The sequence below is a fragment of the Macaca nemestrina genome, chromosome 19 (assembly GCF_043159975.1).
Source record: "Macaca nemestrina isolate mMacNem1 chromosome 19, mMacNem.hap1, whole genome shotgun sequence".
Classification (NCBI taxonomy): domain Eukaryota; kingdom Metazoa; phylum Chordata; class Mammalia; order Primates; family Cercopithecidae; genus Macaca; species Macaca nemestrina.
The window spans coordinates 43,040,184-43,063,727 of NC_092143.1; the positions used below are offsets into that span (position 1 = coordinate 43,040,184).

The following is a 23,544-nucleotide window of genomic DNA, read 5'->3' on the forward strand; positions in this document are numbered from 1 at the left end:
CCCCTCACACCGTGGAAGCCCCTCACACCGCGGAAGCCCCTCACACCACGGAAGCCCCTCACACCGTGGAAGCCCCTCACACCGCGGAAGCCCCTCACACCGCGGAAGCCCCTCACACCGTGGAAGCCCCTCACACCGCAGGGGGCCCTCACACCGTGTAAGCCCCTCACACTGCAGGGGGCCCTCACACCGCAGGGGGCCCTCACACCGCGGAAGCCCCTCACACCGCGGAAGCCCCTCACACCGCGGAAGCCCCTCACACCGTGGAAGCCCCTCACACCACAGGGGGCCCTCACACTGTGGAAGCCCCTCACACCGTGGAAGCCCCTCACACCGCGGAAGCCCCTCACACCGTGTAAGCCCCTCACACCGCAGGGGGCCCTCACACTGCAGGGGGCCCTCACACCGCGGAAGCCCCTCATACCGCAGGGGGCCCTCACCCTGCAGGGGGCCCTCACACCGCGGAAGCCCCTCACACCGCGGAAGCCCCTCACACCGCGGAAGCCCCTCACACTGTGGAAGCCCCTCACATCGTGGAAGCCCCTTATACCACAGGGGCCCCTCACACCTCGGGGGCCCCTCACACCGTGGAAGCCCCTCACACCTCGGGGGCCCTCACACCGTGGAAGCCCCTCACGCCGTGGAAGCCCCTCACACCGTGGAAGCCCCTCATACCACAGGGCCCCTCACACCTCGGGGGCCCCTCACACTGCAGAAGCCCCTCACACCGCAGGGGCCCCTCACACTGTGGAGGCCCTTCACCACATGTGGCTATCCCTGAATGTGGCCAGTATGACTGCAGAACTGAAATTGTGGCTTTATTTAATTGTAATGGGTGTAAGGCACCACAGGCAGCTCGTGGTGACTGCACTGGGCAGCACAGCTGTGGACAACGCTGGCTACTATTACTTCATCCCGAGACCCCACCTGGAGATGAAGCCTCCTGAGGCAGTCCTCCCAGGGATGCCTCAAAATGCAGGGAAAGGCATCTGGGCGGATTAGCAAGAGCGGATTAACAGGACTCCTATTCTGTCCATCACCACTGTCCCACCACTGGGTGTTCCCTCACAATCTTTCCTCATGCCTACCAAAATATTTCCGTTTCTGAGGGACTTCTCTCCCCAGCATTCGGAACCCCCACCATATCTGGTTCTCTATCTGAGGCAGGACCACCCTCCCCAGACAGGAAGACAACTCCAGATCACCATGGATCCCCAAGTGGGTGAAAAAGAAGCACGTGTTCTCCACCACAGGGCCAACATTCCAGAACCCTGTGGAAAAGAATCCAGAAGTCCGGATGTCTGGGACCAGCCTCAGCTCTGCAAGGCCTGGAGTAAATCGCATCACCTTTCTGAGTCTCGCTGACCTCATTCTTCTCATGGGGACACCAGCACTCATCCTACTGCCTCCCAGATCCACTGCGGGGCTGCTGTGAGAAAGGCTAGGGGAGCCATCTTTATTTGTGTCATTAATATTTGGATTATTTTCCCACCTAAGCAAGGAAGCCTTCTCTGTCAGTGTCTGATGGATGCAAGTATTTCAATATGCTTCCAATTAAAGCCCAAACTTTTATAATCATTGAGATTACAGAGTTTAAGGGAAAATAATTATATGTGTGAGTGTGTGTCTGTGTGTGTGGTGGTGGTGGTGGGGGGAAGGTGGGTGTGTATCTTGGAAAGTTTCCTTTTCCCAGAACTATCTGCTGGACCCCCCGGGTAAGAGGGGTAATCCAAAGTTCTGGCAACAGCATCCCCTGACTTCAAATCTTCCCCAGGGAGGAAGTGTCTTCACTGATGCCCCACCATGGAGAGGGGCCGTGGGCAGGAAGGGTGGAAGCGCAGAGGGGAGGACAGGATGAGGAGGGCATTTGTAGAGAGATTTGAAGTTGAATCAGAACACACAAAAACCCTCAATCAGAACACACAAAAGCCCTCAACCCATTCAAAGCTACCGGTGAGTTTCACTAGATCATTTAAAGTGGGGGGAAAAAAAGCAATGGTACAGGAAGGAACTCAAAACAGATAAAGGTGGCTCCCGATGGTCCCCACCTCCTGACACTCAAACTCTTGTTTAGTCCCTTGACACATCACGGTTAGTCTGTGACCAACGGAATACGGCAGAAGGGATGGTATGCTGCTTTGAGACCAGGTCACAAAAGACCCAACAGCTTCTCTCTCTCTCTTTCCTTCTCTCTCCGTCTCTCACTCTCCCCCTTCCTCCTCCACAGGCCACTCACTCTGTCATGAGCACCCTACAGAGAGGCCCACATTGCAAGGAAATGAAGCCTCCAGCCAACAGCCAGTGAGGAACCAAGGCCTGCCAGCAACCACATCCGTGAGCTGGGAAGTGGCTCTTCCAGTCCCGTCTGAGTCAAGTCTCAGATGACTGCAGCCCTGGCCAACAGCCTGACCACAACCTCACGAGAGACCCTGACTCAGAACTCCCCAGCTATATTGCTTCTAGATGCTTGACCATCATAAACTCTGTGAGATCATAAGTGCTTATTTTAAGCTGCTAAATTTGGGGAGTAATTTGTTACACAGCAAGAGATAACTAATACAGCTTTGGCTACTTGGAAGTGTGGTGCTGCCACAGTGAAACTCTGCAATGTGAGAGTGGCTTTGGTACTGGGCAGCAGGCAGGAGCCAGAAGGATTCTGGGGTGATTCTTAGTGAAAACCTCAAATGCCATGAAGAGACCACTGGTAGAAATATAGACTTCGAGGAGACTGGTGATGGGGGCTTTAAGGGAGGTGAAAAATATATTATTGGGAATTGGAGGAAGGAGGATTTTTATTATGTAGCCCCAAAATGTTTAGCAACATTGTCTTCTACAGATATGTGGAAAGTAGAAAATGTACTTAATGACTTGCATTATCTAAGGAAGAAGTTTTTAGCTAGGGTCCTGCAGGGGCTGACTGGTTTCTTCTTGCTAGGTAAAAAGTGAGAAGAGAGAGACAAGTTAAAGGAACGGCTGTTACAATAAAAAAAAAAAAAAAATCCAGGACTTGCTAGTTTTGAAGAGTCCCAGACTGTCCAGATGGCAAATGATGCTAAAATTAGGAAATGACTTCTGCGTAAAGATCAAATCCAGGCACTCTCAGGAAAGCATAGTCCAAAGATGAGGTGGAGGGTGCGGCTATGAAGTCTTTGTCAAGATCTTAGAAAGTTCAGAGGTGTTGCCTCAGAGTACTATTCAGTCAGACCAAAAGCTCTGTAAAGATTTTAAGAGGTGTTAAAGATCTTCTCAATCAAACAACAGAGCTTCTGAGAAGCTTAAGGGCATTGTCCCTCAGCAGAAGCCCAGTGGAGAGAAGGGATGGTCTTGAAGAGATGTGTGGGTGGGCCTTTATTTGGTGGAATAGACTCAATAGGATCACAGAAGACCCGTAAAGTTTTTGAAAGGATTATTTCAGTGGAAACACCAACAACTTGGGCTGGAAGGGAGAGAGACGTACAAAATATAAAGAAGCTCTCGGACCTCCCAAATTCTACCAGCAGGAAGTTATCTGAGCAACAAATCAGCTGCAAAGACAAGCTACCTTTCATAGAAAAGGAAGGATGACTCAGAGGCAGAACCAAGAGCCCAGAGTATTCACTGGGTCCATGACTTGCTGCAACCTCATGAAAGACCCTTAACGCAGAGGGTGGAGACAGCCTTGTAGAATAATTCCTGGGCAGGAACAGAACTGAGTTCTAATCAAGAAACTTCCAATATCTGCCTGGCTGGATTTCAGAACTGCTGTGGACCAACAATGTCTATGTGCTTCTTGTTTCCCCACTTCTTAAATAAGTATATCTAAGGCTATTACCCTATGGCTGTCCTACAGTTGTTGGCTACGTGTGTGTGTGTGTGTGTGTGCGCGCAGCTAACTTGCCTCCTTAAATCTCAGGCCTACAGATCAACAGTAAACTGTACTTGAGGTGCTGTACTGAAGGAGATACTCCCAAAGCGCCTCATCTGCATCTGAACATGATCTAGATGATGAGACTTTGGACTTGGAACTGATGCTATAATCAAATGAGACATTGGGAGGGGTGAGAGTATTTTGCATGTGAGTCACTGGTAATGAGAGGGTGGGTTGTGGTAGTCAGCCTCTAAGATTGTCCCCAGTGATCCCTACTTTATGGAATTTACATCCCTGTAAAGTCCCCTCCCACACTGTACTAAGGTTAGTCTGTGTGACCAACAGAATATTGGCATGTCACTTCCAAGATTAGGTTACAGAGCATACTGCAGCTTCAATCTTGGTGTCTGTCTGTCTGCTTGTCTTCCTGTCTGTCTCTCTTGGATCACACTTTGGGACAAGTCAGCTGCTATGTCATGAACAGTCCTATGAAGAGGTCCACCTTGTGACCAACAGCTAATAGGAAACTGAGAACTGCCAACTACCTTGTGAAGGAGGGTACACTCTCACGGGTGACTTTGAGCTAGAACAGAACCACCCTGTTACACTGCTCCGGGATTCCTGACCCTTGGAAACTGGGTGACATAATAAATATTTGTTGTTTTAAGCTCTACGTTTTGGGGAAATTTGTTACACAGCAAAAGATAACCAATACAAATGTTCAAGCCAAGCTCCATTTCCAGCAAATTATCATTGGAAATGATGATTGGCAGAGTCCCTAAAGCAATCACACACACACGTACATATCCACAACTATAAACATAAACTGAACATGTGTCATTCAAACACAAATACAGGCAGTAAGTCCTCAGGTTTGTGTTGCCCTTGGCGTTTTACCTCCTTCCTGAGCGTCACCTCATTTGAACTGCAGAACACTCTTACAAGGTGGATGTCGTATTTTATAGTTGAGCAACACACCTCAAAGAGGTGAAGGTATGTCTTGAGGCTACATATCTAGTAACAAGATTCGAACCATGTCTAGGCAACTCAGCACACTCAAAGGACCACCTACACATTAGGCTAGAATGAGGGCCCTGGTGTGGCTCCTGTGATATGACCTCCAGGCAACAAAGTCAGAGGCAAAATGTGGGTTTGCCTCAAATGGGATGGTTTTAGGCTCTTCAGAACAAAAAAAATCTGCCTTGAAATAACATAACATATACCCACCCTCACCTACCTCCCACTCATGGGAGCTTCCCAGTGTGCCAGAAACTAGATCAGTCTCTTAACTCTGGGTAATCACTGAAGGCTCAAAGTAAAAATGCAAAGTAGCCTGCCCTGGGTTACCCATTAAGGTCAGATCAACCACTGACACCCCAGTTCACAAAATGGGATGCAGGAGCAGTAATCTGGGGTCAAAAGGGGCTGCCTGAGAGTTGAGGGAGGTGGGAGCTCCTCCTCATTCTCATCCTAAGAGGGTGAGTGGGAAGGCAGAAGGTGGCTGTCCTTGACTGCTTGTAGAGTAAGGAAGCACAGTCAAAATACACCGGGGCTTTCTCCTGAAAAGGGCGCCGAGGTTCCCCTGCCATCCTAGGAAGGGCAGTGGGACAGGAATTGGGATGGTGGAGCCTTGGGAGAAACTGGCCTTTGTGTGCTCTGCCTAAAGAGGCCCTGGTGATCACCGTTCCTACCCTACTCCTGACTGAGCGCTGCCCACCCTCCTGAATATCAGGGCACAGTCAGAATCCTGCCCTGTAAGCGTCTCACTCCAGCCTCCGCCCAGCCTCTTTGCACCATGGCTGCAGCTCACAGCTCAAAGGCCCAGTCTTCCCGCCCAGGGTGACCAGGCCAAGCCATCTGCTCCCTGACATGCAGAGCCAATCTGGAACACGTGTTTGCTGCGGCCACACAGGCCACCCGATCAAGCATGCACACCACCCCAGATCGTATTTTCTCTTTCTAAAAACATTTCTCATCTTTGTTTCAAGTTCACACATGTCTTTTCTTGAGTTCAACGTCAGTCCTGACAAGCAACAAGCCTGAAATTAGATCTTTTGTCCACCAAATCCTCCCCTTGAAGCTGAAAGACAGAGTTCAAAACGAACTCAAGGGCAGTCGTAATCCCGCGGGCGGGTGTCAATGCAGATAATATGGGGTCCAAGTCTAGGCAACTCAGCACACGCAAAGGACCACCTACACATTAAGCTGGAATGAGGGCCCTGGTGTGGCTTCTGTTTGGGCTCCTCTATCCACCTGGAGAGGTGACTCAGGATCCCAGGACTTGCCCTCCAGACATGAATGAATGTGTGTGCTGGATGCTCTCAGGCCCTCTGCCCTTCCCTAAGTCCCTCAGTGGCCGCACCTGCTTCAGGTGAGCCCAGGAGCTCACATACAGCAGGGAAAGCTCTCAGTCTGTGCCAGGCTGGACCCCACCCAGCAGCTGTAGGGAAGGTCAGAGAAGAGGATCAAGGGAGGATGAATGAGACCTTGAATAGTAAGGGATGGAAGAATGGGGCGGAGTCGGGGCAGAACCTGCAGAATCAGAGGAGGCCAGCAGGAGCAAGAGGCAAGGGAGAGGGACTGAGGTCCAGGGGCTGGTCAGTGTTGGGGGCAGGACAGAGACAGGCCTGTTCAAGGAACAGTGAGAAGAGTGGGGTCTGGAGCGCACAGCGAGTGAAGACAGCGGGTGGTGGGGGAGGTGGGGACAGAGCTGAGGGCAGGTGGAGCAGGCCGTGTCTACAGGGAACAGGGGGTCAGGGAGCGTGAACTGGTTGAGGATTCCAAAGGCCTATTTGGAAGGTTAGAAGCTGTTTGATAATGCCATCCCACAAGTTGTTGGTGAGTCTGTGTCCACCTACAAGGGGGACCTAAATCCTGGTGCCCAGGCTGTTCGTCTGTCCAGGCCTACTTGGAAAGGATGGGCAACTTCATGCAGCCCACAATTTGAAGGGCATTGAAATCTCTGCAGGTGCTTAGAGACATGGAGAAGGTGGCATACGCTGCTGCTGCAGAGATGACGACACCAGGCACCCAGGGGACACCTTCATCTTAATTTCTCCTGTGGGTGCTAAGTACAGGCATCACCTCTGGGAACCTGAGGGCCTATCTTCTTGAGCTATTTTATTTCTGTTTGCTGGTGTCTTGCCTAATTGAGTCCCTGCATCACTTCTGGAAACCAAGGCCTCCCAAAATATTGCAAACTGTAATAGAGGCCACCTTGGCTTCCCCAAAACACACGCATTGGAATAAATGGCTAAAATTAAATTACTGGGAAGACTCAGAAATAACTCTAGGAGTTCAGGGTAAATGCTGACCCAGGAAGAAGGCTCCTTGGTATTTTTAAAACCTATGTCCCCATCTCTCCTGGGGAGCCTTGAGGAGTGGAAGGCACCCTCATGCTCTGGGTTTGTCCTCTTGGGAGTGGGGGTAGCCAACAGCTGGAGGAAGCTCTCCCCTGGCCAGGCTGCCTCCCCACCCGCCGAGCTGCCCACCACTCCGGAACTCACGGAACCTTCCCTCTGGGTGCTCATCGAGTGGGGTCCCCACAATGTGGGAAATACTGGTTGGTTTTGTGGGCTTCCTAAATGTGTCTATTCATGAATCATTCAGACAAGGAAAGTAATCCACGGGCAGGACTGACCTAGTGCAGGCGGGGAGAAGGCGGGAGGTTGGGAGGCCCTGTCTGAGGGTCTCATCTGAAATCTCATCAAGCATTCATTCATTCATCATTCATCCCTTTGAATTAGGCAGCAGCCCGCACCTAGTCCATTTGACAATGACAGTCGCCTCACCCCACAGAGGACCATGCTGTCTTCAGCTTCCCGTGCATGTGAGTTGATCAGGTGGTTAACAGGGGGAGTATGTAGGAGGCAGCTAGGGAGGGGCCTAGCAGAGGGAAGCTGAGTCTGTAGACGGGGAAGGACGGGGTCCCAGAGCAGCGAGTTGTTAGCAGCACAGACCTAGAAGCCAGGCTGCTTGTGTCGCTTCACTTTTCTGGACAAGTGACTTTCCTCATCTGTAAATTGGAAATAAAAATAGCGCCTCCTTCCTAAGGTCATTGGGAAGACTATATGAGCTAATGAAGGGTGCCCTGAACACAGTGAGTGCTCTGGAAGTGCTTGTGAATTGCTGAGTGACATCCAGGCTTGGCAGAGGGTGGGCCAGGCTTGCCTGGGAGTCTAGCAAAAAAGACCCTCAGACCCAGTGGGATGCACAGCCTGCTACACCAATGAATACAGCCAAGTGCTTACACCTATGAGCGCTGATGGGTATGGCCGTGTGCTCACACCTGTGAGTTCCGATGGGTACGGGGTGTTACACCTATGAGTGCCGATAGGCACGGCTGGGTACTTACACCTGTGAGTCTTGTGGTCCTGGGCAGCATACGATCTCAAGAGGACAGACAGGCTGTGTGCAGTGGCTCGTGCCCTTAATCCTAGCACTGTGGGAGGCTGAGGTGAGAGGATTGCTTGAGGCCAGGGGTTCAAGACCAGCTTAGGCAACATGGCAAAACCCTGTTTTCTATAAAACAAAAAATAAAAACTTTAGCCAAGTGTGGCGGCATGTGTCTGTGGTCCCAGCTACTTGGGAGGCTGAGGTGGGAGGATCACTTGAGTCCAGCAGGTCAAGGCTGTCGTGAGCTATAATTGTGCCACTGCACTCTAGCCTGGACAAGAGTGAGATCTTGTCTCACGAAAAAAAAAAAAAAAAAGAAAAAAAAAGGCACAGGGCCAGGAGTATGAGGCTCAGCCTAGTACGACCGGGTGCCAGATCTGGAGAAGTAAAAACATACACAGGGGCAGCAGACATGGCTGCCTTTCTAAAACCTTCTGGACAGGGCACATGGGCTGAGCTGAAGATACACGGGACACTGGTTATTTGCACTGAAAGCCCTGGCCAGCCTCCAACATGTCTTTCAGAACTGTCTTTCCCATTCCATGGTTAAGGAATGGAATATCCCTGAGAAGTGTCCCTTTTCATCTTCACCCTTGCACTCTCTCTAATACATTGTAGAGCTGAAATCAGAGCCCCATTTTATGGGTGAGAAACTGTGGGCCCTCAAAGTGTAAGAGAATTGCTCTGGACCACACCACAAGGATGAAAATCCAGATTCCATGACTTTTGGTCCAGTGTTCTTTCCTTCCTGCACAGGAGTGAGTGTCAGGACAGAGAGGGGATGCATGTTCTCTGAGGTTAGACTCAGAGCCAGACACAGGGTCAGGAATTCCCTGGTATCTCCCATCACATGGCATCTAATGGCATCCCTGTAGGCTGCACAACGGTGTCCTTGGGGACATAAGAAGAATGGTTTGTCCAGGGCCCAAGATCCCCTGGCTGGTGAGAGATGAGCTGGTCTTGAAACCCATGAGCCTCGCCCCGGGCCTGGGCTGCCCACCAGACACACTGTCCCCAGGGCTGGCTGGGCTGGCTTGGTGCCAGAGGCCAGGTTGCTTGGGGCTCCAGAGAGGAATGAAGGGTTGGGCGTTAGTGTTTGTGAGTCAATCCTCAAATGCCTAGCATTTCAGAAGAAGAGATTAGACCTCTGAGGAGGAGTAATGAAACCAGCTTGGGTGGCTGGTTCCCAAGGCGTCCATTCTACGTCCCATCCTAGACGCAGACCTTGGAGAAATGGCATTTATCTCTCCAGGGCCAGTTTCTCAGGGAGCAGCCCTCCTGCCCTCCAGGCAACTAGACATGTGCCCCTCATCCTCTTCAGTCACCTTTCTTGTCATTGGGTCTCCCTTCTTTTCTATTTAGGGCTTAAGGGGTCTGAAGGATTCTAATTGCTGGGGAAAAGGGGATTATCGTGATCGAGAAAGAGTAGTACTCTGCTCTCCAACTGTGGGCACAGAACTAGGAGATGCCTGCTGCCTGGTGGGCACGGGGGGTTCCAGGGCTCTGCCAAAATGAGTTGCGGGCCACCTCTTTTCTTACCCATTTGGCCCCCATGTAGATGTGGGTCCCAGTGGGAGAGGGCCCCCAGAGCCTTATAATCCCATGAAGTGTGATGCTGGGAGGAAGTCCTGAGGGTGGGGATCGGGGGAAGGTATATCCCTCATGGGTGAGTTGTGGGCCAGCCTCGACAGGGCCACTCTCTGCAGCTTGTTCTGCCTAGGAGTGTGGCCTGAGGCAGCTGCATTGTGCAAAGGATTATTGGGACCATCATGATTTGTACAAAGCGTGGGGTTTTCTCTGGGATGTATCAGGGGCTCCATTTCAATCAAACATGGACCTGGACATCTGGCTTGAAGAAATGAGCTGCTCTTCTTTTCAAGAGAGAGCCTGCTTGGGGGTGGGCGTGAGGGAGGAGGAGAAGGATCCTAAAAATAATTCTTATCTGACTCATTTTGCTTAGAATCTGACAGGGCTGCCTGCCAGGTGGGGGTTTGCCTGTCCCATTTTCTTATCTATCTTTAGCAGGGACTTAATGAGGGCAATTTCCTTGCTGGGATGGAAAGACAAACCGTGGGCAAAGTGAGCATAGATCTGTCTCGCAGTCCCTGGGCTCCGGATGACAGGATGGCAATGACAGTCACTGCAGGGCTGAGCTGTCTGCGAGGGCCTCAGCGACAGTGGCCTCCCAGGATGGTGCAAATGAAGCAGTGATCGGCTCAGTCAAACCATGCAGGACAATGACCACTGGAAGAAGTGTCCCCCCTGCCCCCCTCTCATTCCCTAGCAATGCTACCACCACACACGAACAAGATAAATCACTCAGACCTAAGATCCTGTTGCTTAGAACATACTTCTTTATCTTCAGCATCTCTCTGCTCTGTTTTAAAGAACAAATACAGTTGCTTCTCATTATTTATGGTAGTTGCATTCCATAAAGTTGCTGCAAATACTGAATTAGTGAACACTGAACTATTACTCCTAGGGGAAATGCGGGGTTAGGTTCCTGCAAGCCTCTGGTCACAACATTTTCACCACTGGATCAATACATAACCTCGTTTTGTGTGTATTTTTGTTTAAAGACACCTTATTTAATACATATTGTTGATTTATTAACATTGAACTCATGGCCAACAGCACTATAACTTATGCCTGAGTGATGCTTATCTAACACACACATTTTCTCTGGAAGGCACATTACAGCCTCCTTGCATTTAAGAACAGTAGACGGCACTTCAGTACTATGTTTAGGAGCCATTTAAAATAGCAAATTCACCAAGGAAAAGCACAAAAATGTGAAAAACATGGCAGTAAACAGAACCACGAGAAGGGTGCTTGCTTATAGTATGAGAGCTGAAACAAGGAGGCAGAGTGTTACTTTGGCCTCGACTGGGATCTTGCAGGTCAAGCAACTCAAATTTTTCACTGCTCTGTGTGTGTGTCAATGAATGACTGCAAAAACACCATGAGTATTGAGTGTGGTGTTAGAAATAAGTTCTACAAGTAGGCGAATGTGCAAATATGAATCAATGAGTAATAAGGATGGACTGCATTTCCAAAAGAGCTAACTTAACAACTCATGTGAATGAGCTGATGGATAGATACAGGACTCCGACTAGGTTAATTCCTCATCAGTTCCTGGTGGGCAAGATCTGTGGGACCTGGTCATTTCTGTAGGATGAAGGACTCTATGACTGGTAGAGTGTTCTGAGGTGCTAAAAGGAGCAGCAAGTTCCAGATAGCAGCTGTGACTTAAAGAGAGGGGTGTTGGGAGGCACTTGGTATCCCCAAAGCCCTTGCCTATAAGCCCACATGTGAAAAGGAATGTGGGGCCTCCTGTAGTCACGGACAAGCATCAAAGCCTAGGATAGAGAAGCCACAGCAGTGTCAAGGAGTGGGGCTTAAAAATATTAAAGACAATTCTAGAAGCATATTTTCATATTGAGAGTGAGAAGGCAGAGGGACACGTGAGGCCACTGATGGGGCAGACAGCATAGAATTAAGAGGTGGCAAAAAGAAAGTAGACCTCTCCAACTACAAGTTTGCCTTCTGCAAGAGAACAGGTACCAGCCCAGAAAAGGCAACTGCAGTTGCTGCATCTGTCAGATGCTGAGGGCCTGGAAGAGATCACGGAGAGCAATGGGTGCTCTGAGTGCTCACCTTCATGCCCGGGGAATCGGGCGATATTGATATTGATTGGAGTAAAAGAAATCTTTACATGAGGTCATAAATGGCCCCTTACCATGTCTGAGGAATCCTGGAGAACAGATATAAGGGTTAATTTCATGCCAACCTGACTGGGCTAGGGGGTGCCCAGTTAGCTGGTAAGACATTAATTCTAGGTGTGTCTGTGAGGATGTTTTGAGTCAGCAGACTCAGTAAAGATCGCTCTCCCAGTGTGGATGGGCACCATCCAATCCACCAAGGGCCCAAACAGAACAAAAGGCAGAGGAGGGGTGACTTCACTCCCTCTTCTTGAGTGGCGACATCCATCTTCTCCTGCCCTTGGATTTCCCATGCTGTAACACACGGTATGCTTACGGTCACACTGTGAACCTCATACCACATGCTCCTGCTTCTCGGCCTTTGGACTTGGGTTGATTACACCACTGGCTTTCCCCGTTCTCTAGCTTGCAGCAGATGGCAGACTGTGGGACTTCTTGGTCTCCATAATCTCATGAGCCAATTCCCATGATAAATCTCTGTCTTCCTCTCAATATATCCTATCAGTTCTGTTTCTCTGGAAAACTCTGACTAATGCAACAAAAGTGTTAGAGACTGTAGCTAGGTATATACAGTCTAATTTTCAAAAACTGGAAAAATATAGATATCATTTCTCCAAGAGAGATTCCCAAACAGATGGTTTGGAAGAAAAAAGGTGACCACGAATAGCTAGCACAGGTACACACAGACCAAGTCATGGCCAGACCAAACCTATGTCCTTTTTTGAAACAGTTACTAGCCTGACACATTTAGGGAACCCTGAAAACATCAAGGTTGAAGAGGTAGCTGGGTATGGTGGCTTGTGTCTATAATCACAGCTACTTGGGAGGTTGAGGTGAGAGGATCTCTTGAGGCCAGGAGTTTGAGACCAGTCTGGGCAACGTAGCAAGACTCCATCGCTACCAATCAATCGATCAATAAAAATAAAATTAGCCAGGTGTGGTGGCGGGTGCCTATAGTCCCTAGAGCTACTCAGGAGGCTGAGGCAGGAGGAGTGCTTGAGGCCAGGAGTTCAAGGCTGTAAGGAGCTATTATTGCACTACTGTACTCCAGCCTGGGTGACAGAGCAAGACCCTGTTGCTAGAAAAAAAGAAAAAGTTTGAAGGGGTGTTTCAAGGGGCTTGTTGCATCACTTCATCCTGGGACCTGCCTTATTCTTTAAATTTTTTTTAAATTGAGATATAATTCATACACTACAAAATTCACTCCTTTAAAGTATATAATTGAGTGCTTTTTAGTTTATTCACAAAGTTCCATGCCCATCATCACTAGTTCCAAATGTCCTGCTTGTTTTTATCAGTGACTTAGATGATGTTACAGAGAGCTTGCAAAATCCAATCTGATGACTGACACTTAGGGTCTGGGTTCACATTGGCAGAGGAAGAAAGGGAGGGACAAAATTCTTTTTATTGGTTTTTTTTTTTTGTTTTTTTTTTTTTTTCCAGACAGAGTTTCATTCTTGTTGCCCAGGCTGGAGTGCAATGGTGTGATCTCAGCTCACCGCAACCTCCGCCTCCCAGGTTCAAGTGATTTCTCCTGCCTCAGCTTCCCGAGTAGCTGGGATTACAGGCATGTGCCACCACACTCGGCTAATTTTGTATTTTTAGTAGAGATGGGGTTTCTTCATGTTGATCAGGCTGGTCTCGAACTCCCGACCTCAGGTGATCTGCCTGCCTCGGCCTCCCAAAGTGCTGGGATTACAGGCACGAGCCACCATGCCTGGCTCCCAAATTCTTAATTGGTTCTACATTTAGAGGACACCAAGCCACAGTCACAGTCAATTGCAGGACAGAGGCAGCAAGCGCTGCTGTAGGCTGCGGCCACCCTGCAACATTCAGCATGTGGTCCACTCGGCATGCCAGGTGGATGACTCGCTCCCCTGCCTCTCGTCCTGCAGAGCCATCTGACACTAACTGGGCTGGCTAAGGTGTTCTTTTCTTCTTCCTTTCAATCTGCTTTGCACATGGAGTAAATTAACCGTTCTGAGACCTCACTTAATGAAACAAATTAATTTGTAGAATGGCTCTCTTGTCTCCCTGGCCGCACAGGCACGGTGCGATGGACCACTAATGCCTTCATTAGCCACCTCCGCTGATGGTTAAGAGGCCGGGCTTTGGAGCCTGCAGGGTCTACTGACATTGCTGACAGTCGGGGGGGATCATCTGGAGCCTGCAGGCTCCGAAGGGCTTTTCCCTTCTATGTAGTTCAGTTGGGGGTGGTGGCCGCTGTAAGCACCACCCACCTGGCTCTGTTTCTAGGGAGCCATGTGGGGGCGACTTCTGGGGATGGGGGAATCCCTGGCTCCAGAGCCTGCTTAGCTGCAGAGGAGCATTTAGAGGACACCAAGCCAGAGCCACGGTCAATCGCAGGACAGAGGCAGCAAGTGCCGCTCCTCTCATCCCAGCACCCTCGCATCTCCTAAATCCTCCTGGAAGTCTCACTAGTAGTTCAAGCCCCACCTCCTCCATGAAGCATTCTGGAGCATCTCCCAGAATGGCTGCTTTCTCTAAGCCTCCTCCCTGTTAACACGTGGATGCCTGACAGTCATGCACAGCATTCTGGTTGCTTCTGGAGTCAAGGCTCCATTGTGCAAGCTACAGCTCAGGCCCTGGAGAACAGGGGCTATACCCTGTACTTCCAGTGTTCTCGGGAGCACAGCATATGGCACAGGGTACAGCCCAACCAATCCCAGTAGGAGAACTGAACAGTGCTTCACTGAGGTGTCTGATGCGATACGCTGCCCAGATCCCCTTCAGGAGTGGGGCACTGCCACCCGGCTGCTAGAAGTGCTGTGCAGACAGCCCTCAGCTGCCAGCCCCTAGGGCAACTGCTCTGGGCAAAGAGCGCAGCCCTACCCAAGGTCACGCTCCCTTCCTCGGGCAGTCCCCGTCTGATGACCAACAGACATGGGGGTATCAAGGCCTGCCCCCTTACCCCATCTTGGGACAGCTCTTAAAGACTCACCCCAACTTCAAAACCTTCCCTACAGGCTCAGAACTCTCTAAGACTGCACTGCAGCCCAACTTCTCTCTGCCGATACCGCTTCTTCTTTTGATCTTCTACCAGTATTGATACCAAGGGCATTCCTTTAAAAGCAGCTGCTGATAATCACTGTCCCAGAGCCTGCTTCCCAGGGAGCTCAGGCTACAACATCCGTTCATTGCCTTAATGTGTTCATCTCTTAAATGCAGCCAGGGTGTGGTGGGGGAGAGAAAATATCCTCCCCAGCGGTGAGGGACCTCACTCAGGGTCAACTCGGGCAGTGCACCAGGTCTCTGGTCCTCTAGGGAGTTTGCTCTTCTGGTCTGTGTGCTCTGGGCAGAAAGCTTTGAGGGGAGGGAGACGAACCTTAGCAGCCCCCGTTCCAAGCAACAGGCCTCCAACTTGTGTGGGGCCAGAGCATCGGAAGGCATGCTGCTCTTTGAGGAACGCATGGAACACTCATTTAGCACATTTGTGTCACAAAATGCATAATTTTGTCTGAAATCAGCAAATGTCTTTTCTTAGCTTCCAAAAACAAACAAGTGGTTACTAGTTGTTCAAATGTCAAGAACATTCTTAAGGAGGAAACCTTTGAACTGTCCATGAGCTTAATTTTTTTTTTTTTTTTTTTTTTTTTGCAAAATGGAAAAAAGACATGCACAACTCGCTAGACGCAGTCCATGGCATCAGAAGCAGAGTCCGCAGGTGGCCACTCTGAAGGGGTCCCTTTCCCTGCCAGCCCAGGCTCTGCCCCCTCTGACAGTGTGGGTAGGGCTTTAAAAGTGGATCCAGGGGAAGGAACAACTGATCCTGGCGGCCTGCCCCTGGAGGGAATGCAGGGCAAAGCTTTCTAGGTTTGCTGCCATGATCACAGGACAAAAGTTCCCCATTCACTGCAGACACCTGTGCTCCACACTTACCTTGAAAGCCTTCCTGAGCACCTAGGACCCCCTCTGACCTGTAGGGCGGGCCAGCACTAAGACCGTGTTTCTAGGTGCTTTATAAGAATTAGGTCCTTTCAGCTCCCTGACTAGTGAACCCATTTCATAGAAGAAGGGACAGAGCTTTCAAGAAGTGACATAATTGGCAAGATCATAGCGTGAGTGAGTAGAGGAGGTGGGATTTCCATCCAGCTCCTAATTCCAGGGCATGTCCCTAAACTGCTATATTATTCAGCTTGCTAACAGCCTCAGACTCAAACAAGTGGAAAATAAAAACAGCAAGGCACATAACACCCCTGAGAGTGCAGCTGGAACTGGGAAAGGACACAGACTTCGATGAAGACTAGGATTCTAGGTCCCAGTCTGAAAATCCTGCTCCAGGCTGTGGGAAATTGCACACTCCTAGCTTCAGCAACATGCCCAGGCTGCCTGGAGTTTGCAGCTGTCGGACACCAACTCCAGCCACTTTGCAGGAAGATAGAAAGCCACAGACTCCTCTCCATTCCAAGGAGAGCCACGGAGCCACCAGGGGGATATAGCTGGTCCCTTTCTTTCATGTGTCGGGGGGAGATCAGAGGCTGGCTGTGCCCTTTGGCCACCAAATCTGATTCTAGTCACTTCTCCCTTTGCTGCCATGCACACCCAGGAAATGCAAGCCCCTCCCAGTGTGGTTTAAGCCCAGAATATTAGGAAGGTGAACCTGCTGCACACAAGTATGGACTTCCAAGGTCAAATATGTAGGTTTGACACTTAGCAAGGCTACTACTATGGGTCATTAGCTGGGAAGGTTAGGGGTCACCCTGATAATATTCTGCAGCTGCTCTTTGAATGTCAGAATCCCATGATTTCCCAAAATGGACTCAGGAGATCCCTGCTTGTAGACAAACAGATCCTTAAATTATATGGCTGCCTGCTCTTCTGAAAGTCCCCATCACCTGGGGACTCCAGGACAGCTCCAGGCTGTGAGTGAGTAATGGATTCTACTGCATCCAGAAGGGGAACTTGAGTGGGGCGCCCCGGCCAGCACATGCTCTGTGTTCAGGCATGGCTGCTGCTCTGACTTGCATAGTCTTGCCCCAAACGGTCAAGATGTTTGCTCCATCAGTCTGTCTTTGGTCCAACTGAAAATTCTGTTCTTCCATCCAAGCTGACTTCCTCTAGTCTGGGTCCCTGTGGACATGGAGGCAGCAGCCTCTCATGTCTCCATATAAATCTTTCATGAGTTTCACGGCACGATGTTCCTTCCCTCCGGCCTCCTCTTCCCTGGCCCCGGCCCTCCAGCACTCCTCACAGGACATACTTTCCACCCCTTTAATCATCTTTATTGCCTCACTTTGGACCCTGGCCTGTCTACATCCTTTGGGAGGTGTGCTGACCTAACCCGGGCATTGGTGAATGTGAGCGCGGCTCAGCGGAAGCTCGGCTTCCCAGCCGTTGCATGCCACGCTCCTCTTCCTATATCCCTGGGTCACGCTGCTGCTTTCCGGAGGCCTGCCACTGTCCCGGGTCTTCCTGCTGAGGGAGGTGACCTGGCCCAGAAATGGACATGCAGGCTGACTTGGATGCCGGGCGGCAGCCTGCCATTGCCTGGGTGTGGAGAGGTGGGGCAGAGGGTGACTTCTCATCAGGAAGCTCGGGGACTCTCCACACCTCCCAGACACACACTCTGGGTCTTCCCTGCCATCAGAGGCTACAGAGTCAGGGGCAGAGGACATAAAGCCTTTGCTCTCCCCGACATCTCCAAGGCCCCTGTGAACCCTATTCCTTCTTGAGGAGTGCTGCCTCCTTCTTCCCTCTACCAGGAACCCAGAAACCAGGAATTTGCCTCCGTGATGCTGCACGGCAAAAAGGCAGCACATACGATGCAATAAACTGTACTCTGGTCAAGGCAGGAACAGGACTGGGTCCACCTCTCCCTGTTCAGTGTTCCTTTTTGATGCCTGGTGCTTCTACAGAAAGTGTCTGGTGGTTCCGATTTCTAAGCCAGGACCCTGCCTTCTTCCCAAGATACTTATACTTTTGCCATCCTCTGTGAATGTGTTCAGATCCACTTAACCCATCAGTGGATGACAAGGCAGTCTAGGTACCCAGGCCTACATCCACTCCGAGAGTTGCAGTCACCACCTAATAATCCCTACTCAGGGCGTGCATGTGTAGGGAAGGATCAGAGACCCCGGTCTCAGCCTAAGGAGGTAGCCAGCCAGCCTGAGTACAGGCAATCCTAGGGTTCTGAGCAAGGCATGTCCACCGGCTGTTTCTTGGCCCTTGGAGAACATTCTCTGTTCATTAAAGGTAGAACCAAAAGCTGTCATCTTTATCTAAGAATACATTCCCTGTAGAGGAACACCTCATTTTAATTCCTCAGGCATAAGCCTTTTTGTTCCTTCTTTTTTTGGTATTTCCATCCAGAAATAATTTATGCATGTTCAAGCAAAAAATATACTCTAACTCCCCCTTTCGCATAAATGGCCACACATAAGAAACATTGCTCTGCACCTGAATTTTTTCACTTAAAATATATCTTGAAGCTCTCCCCTTATAAGAAAGCCTTTTTGAAAATAAACGCACACATTCTCAGGATGCTCAATTTCAGCTGCATGTTCCTATCCAGGGCTACCTCATTGCCCCTTTCCTGGCCCCATTGTTACCCAGGACTCTGAGCTCCACAGGAGATCCCAGTTTCTGCCTTAGTTTAAGTGCGTTCCCCCAGGAATTTGGGAGCAGTAGCACGTGCCATTGCTGATCTCTGTGTTGCCTGTGACAGCAGAGCCAGCACACATGAGGGACAACTCCCAGTGACCAGGGAGGAGGAAAACAGATACTCGTACTTGTGAGCTCCAGGAGCCTCCTGGAGGCCATGTCTCAAAACACACAGCCAGCTAGTCCTATTTTTTGAGGACCACTACTGTTGCTTTGAGGTCAGTGGAAAGAGCATTTTTCCTCCTGAACTGCAAAGCCTGGGCACTGCCTGACCCCCAGGAAGAGGCAGTGGTGATGGTGGGCTCTCGGTCAAACGCCTGAAGGGAGCCAACCCCTAGGCCAATGAGAGAAGTGGAGCTGCCACTCTGCCCATGGGGGAATCCCCAACCAGTAACCAACCCACAATGCCACCAACCCCGTCTCATCAGGACCAGCTGGTGACTGGGAATAGCAAAATGCAGGCCAAAGCTGATGTTGCTACAGATGGCAGAAGCAGGAAAGGAAAACCCAAAGCTCATGACGAAGTCTCTCCTACCTTCGATCATTTCTCCTCCTGCGGAACAGCTTCTTGGTATGTGCGATCTCCACTTCATGGGGCATCGGGTGGTAGCCCTGTGTCATGTGGGGAGGAAGGGGATCATTAGTAACTCCTGAAAGAGAGCAAAGCACCTCTGGGACTGCACTAAGTACACCAGCATCTAAGACAGAAAGACATCAAGAGTTTGGAGAGACTAGATTCTGACTACCAAATCCAGACTGAAAAAGGAAAAACAGTAGTCAATGAACTTCCTATCAGGCAATGATGCTGGAATTATAGAATCAAAGAACAGTAGGGACAATGAGGACCTTAGAATCCAATATGTCCAAGTCCTTGAATTACAGATGAGACATTCAAATCTGGAAAGATGAACAAGCTGGTTCAAGGTTTTGCAGAGAACGAACAGCAGAGCTGGGGCCAGGTTCTGCAGCTCACTGGCTGTGCATCCCAGGGCAAGTTACTTCTCTAAGCACAAGTTCCATAACAAAATGGGAACGTTAACCTTCTTCTCTGGGCTGCTAGAGGACCAAGGAGGTAAAACCTGAAAACCCTAAGCCCTGTGAAGAGGAAATTTGTCTCCTAAACCTAGTCGAGGCACCCCCAGTGAAATTTTTACCCAAGATCTTCTTTCCCTATATTGTCTAGGGAGTATTTAGGAAAACATGGAAATAGCTAAATTACTTTTTCAACATTATTATATTATTATTATTATTATTATTATTAGAGACAGGGTCTTGCTGTGTCACCCAGGCTGGAGTGCTGTGGTGCAAACACTGCAGACTTGAGCTCCTGAGCTCAAGCAATTCTCCTGCCTCAGCCTCCCATGTAGCCAGTATCATAGGCATGCATCACCACACGTGGCTCATTTTTTGATTTTTTGTAGAGATGGGGTCTCACTTTGTTGCCCAGGCTTCTTTTTCAACTTTAAAGGAGGAACTGGGGGAAATTCTAAGGACAGTCTTTTGTGTATTGTCACCACGACAGCAACTATTTATATATCTACATCAAGGTTGGAGAGAGGCCCTCGACTTGCAACCCAGGGCCGATCCCGTAAATGTAGAATCACAGGCAGAGCTATTTGCACAACCTGGGTTGATGGCCAGCTCTGCTCTTCCCACCTTTTCCCATTCCTCCTCCAACAGAAAAGTGTGCTCTGGTGTGGACATGGCAGAGAACACCACCATGCACTACCATTCCATTATGAGCAGCCTGAGGTGGAGTAGGGGGTACCTAGACTTGGAGTCAAGTGGGAGAGAGTGGACTGGCTTGGACCTGGGACACCTGGGTACAAGCCTGGATGTAGAGTCCGCAGCCTGAGGGTGAGCCCTACCCACCTGCAGGGACCTGTGCATGCGCTGGATGAGGGGAAGCCACAGGGTCCAGGCTGCTGGACAGCGGTCAGAGGGGGTCCATTTGTGCCCACTCCCCCCCTTACAGGCAGGGAGCCCGAGGCCCAGAGTGGCCACACAGCGAGTTAGAGATTGCAGTCCTGTGGGTTGCACCCTGTGGTGGGGCACATGCAGCCCTCTGGATTCAGGCTCCATAAAGGAGGGTCTCACTGTTTTGCCTTCACAGGGCTCAGCCCCCAAGCTCGTGGTTGAAACTGACCGCCCTGGCTGTGCTGGGACTGGCCAGTTTTGGGGAGCTTCCCAGAGAGGTAAAGGGAGAACAACAGACTCAGGAGGACACAGGGACCTTGGAGTTATGGCCACTTGACCTGGACTGGATTGAGTGCAGGGAGGGAGCGACACATTTCAAAATATATTTTAATAACAATCCTTTCCTCTCACCCCTGTCTCTCTTGCCTCCAACAATCTAGCCAAGAAAGCATGAATGAATTCCGGGCTCCAGGCAGCCACAATGGGCCTCTGGGGCCTTAGGATGTGCTTTGTTTAATGGTTTTCTCAAAGGATATTATTTGTTTTCTTTAATACAAAACACAAATAAGGAAAAACACCAAGTCTTCCCCTCTCGTTTCCCCTCTCCCACCCTGACTAGGCTCTGGGCTGGCCCCCTTCCCTCCTTCCCTCCCTCCCTGCCTCTCCAGGTCACTTCAGGAACATGCTGGGTGTGCCCCAAGGAGACAATGGACAGGAAGCCGAGGCTCCCCACTCCGGCAGCGGGGACTAGGATCTCCACTCTGAGGCCAGGCAGAGGGAACTGGCCATAGCCCCTGGTGTAACACAAGTCTAGGGGGTGCCAGCCTCCTCGGTCTGGGCCTCCAACCCTGGGCTCTAATCCACTTCCTGGCCTCCTTACCTGCACACAGGCAGCAGCCATGGGTAGCTAACCCTGTCCTAAGACTCAGTGTGACTCAGTGGGGCACACCAGGCCACTCAGGCCTTCTCATGAAGCCACTGATACGTCCCCTGTGTTTACCCATCCATCCATCCATCCCAGAACAACTCACATACATGTAGTATATGTGTATAAACCATATGTGTAGTATATGTGTATAAACTATGACAGTGGTTAGACGCCTGTGCTCTAGAGTTAGACTATGAATGTCAGATCCTGGCTCTTCCTCTTGATGGCTGTGTGACTTTGAGTAGATGACCTAACCTCTATGTGCCTCAGTTTCCGTATCTGTAAAACGGAGATAATAGCATCAGGCTGCTAGAATCCTTGTGAGAATTAAATGAGTTCAGAAACATGTCAAGAACATAGGATAATGCCTGATACATAGCAAGCCTCATTGTCATTATCACTGTCATCGATGCCATCATCATCATCATCATCATTGTCATCATCATCATCATCGTTATCTTTCCTGTGATCCTGACACTCTGCTCAGGGCTGAGTGTGCCAGGACAAACAAGGCAGCACAGGCACCTGCCGTCATGGAGCCCCCAGCCTTGGAAAAGAGTCCAACAGGAGGTGATTTGCAGGGAGGGAGGGCATGGGAAGCTCAGGCCATGGAAGGAAGAGAGAATCTGCACAGTGCCTGGTGGTCCAGGGTGGTGTGCTGAGGGATGCTCTATTTTACACTCTTTTTGGCCTGAGGCTGGCAGACTACAGTGAGGCAAAAAATCAGTGGAACAAAGTGACAGAGGTGACAGAACAAAGTCCTTGCACCCTCTGAAGTCCTCCCTCTCCAGGAACAATCCAGGCCAGGGCTATAGAGGGCTGGTCCTACCTATAAGGCCACGTGGAGCCTCAGCCTCAATGTGGCATCTAGGTGAATAAATGAACGAACCTTGCTGCCTTCCGTGGGGCCTTTTACATAGAACTTCTGGCACTGGGAACCTCCTCCTGCATGCAATGGGGGGCACTGTGTTGACACAAGCTCCACTGAGAAACCCTCAAAATCAGCCACCTTGCTTTTCAAACTCAAGATGGTATCTGGTACCAAGAGACACATACAACTCAGGGTACTGCCTACACTCCTTCCAAAACAAGAACACTTAGGTGTTAACAGGGGGCAAGTGTGAGGCCAGCAGAAGAAAGGAGAAAGTCTGTACTAAGCCATACACCTGTCACCAGATGTGCAGGTCATGCAGGTTGGCAGAGCTTCTTTAAAGTCATTGGTGAGAGGTAAGGTAACATGTGAGTGGTCTTGGCAGCACTGTTCATAAGAGTGAAAACATGGCAACAATCTAGTGCCTGTCCACTGATGACTGGATAAATAAACTGTGGTACATCTATTCCTTGGAATATTATATGGCCGTAAAGGGGAAGGAGGTTCTGAGCCACACTACAACATGAATGAACCTTGAAAACATCAGTTCAGGGAAAGAAGCTAGTTACAAAGGACCACAGAGTATATGATTTCAGTTTTTAAGAAACGTCCAGAACAGGCATATCTGCAGAGATGGAAAGTAGATTAGTGGTTGCCAGGGACTGGCAAGAGGGAGAATGAAGAACGACTGCTAACGGATGCTGCGTTTCTTTTGGGGTGATAACAACGTTCCAGAATTAGATAGTAGTGATGGTTGCCCAACCTCGTGAATACACTAAAAACCACTAAAGTTGTATACTGTGAAAGGGTGAGGATCATGGTATGTAAATTATATCTCAATTAAAAAGGTGAAAAATATCTGGGGGCAGTATATTCCAGGTAGAGGGAATGGCATGTATTCAGAGGAAGAAAAAAAGGAGAATGAGGAAGAGGAGAAGGAGGAGGAAGAAGAAAGAAAGGAGAAGGAAGAGGAGGAGAAGGGAAAGAAGAAGAGGAGGAAAAGGAAAAGAAGGAAGAGGAGAAGAAGAGAAGATCAATCCAAATGAAAAGTGGCCCCCACCATTTAATCTCAAGGAAACAGCTGCCCTAAAACATTATCTGTTAAGATAGGGCTGGAAAAGGTGGCATGTCCAAGACAAGTGGCACCCAATGACAGGAAGGTCCAGTCCAATATGTTCCTGAAATCTGGAAAAAGTATAAGTTGTTGCTTCTGGTGGCCTGGTCAGGGGAGATAATATTCTGA

At 50.0% G+C, this 23,544-nt stretch overlaps 1 protein-coding gene across 8 annotated transcripts in view; it reads right to left on the reverse strand.

Annotated features, from left to right (window-relative positions):
• Positions 1-23,544, reverse strand: part of LOC105489378 (cap binding complex dependent translation initiation factor) — a 339,061-nt gene that overhangs the window by 135,550 nt on the left and 179,967 nt on the right. For all 8 annotated transcript variants that reach the window (XM_011754139.3, XM_011754136.3, XM_071085394.1 and 5 more), the window contains one exon: positions 19,121-19,197. In XM_011754139.3, coding sequence (XP_011752441.1) covers positions 19,121-19,197 — 77 coding nt within the window. The remainder of the gene's footprint in view (positions 1-19,120; positions 19,198-23,544) is intronic.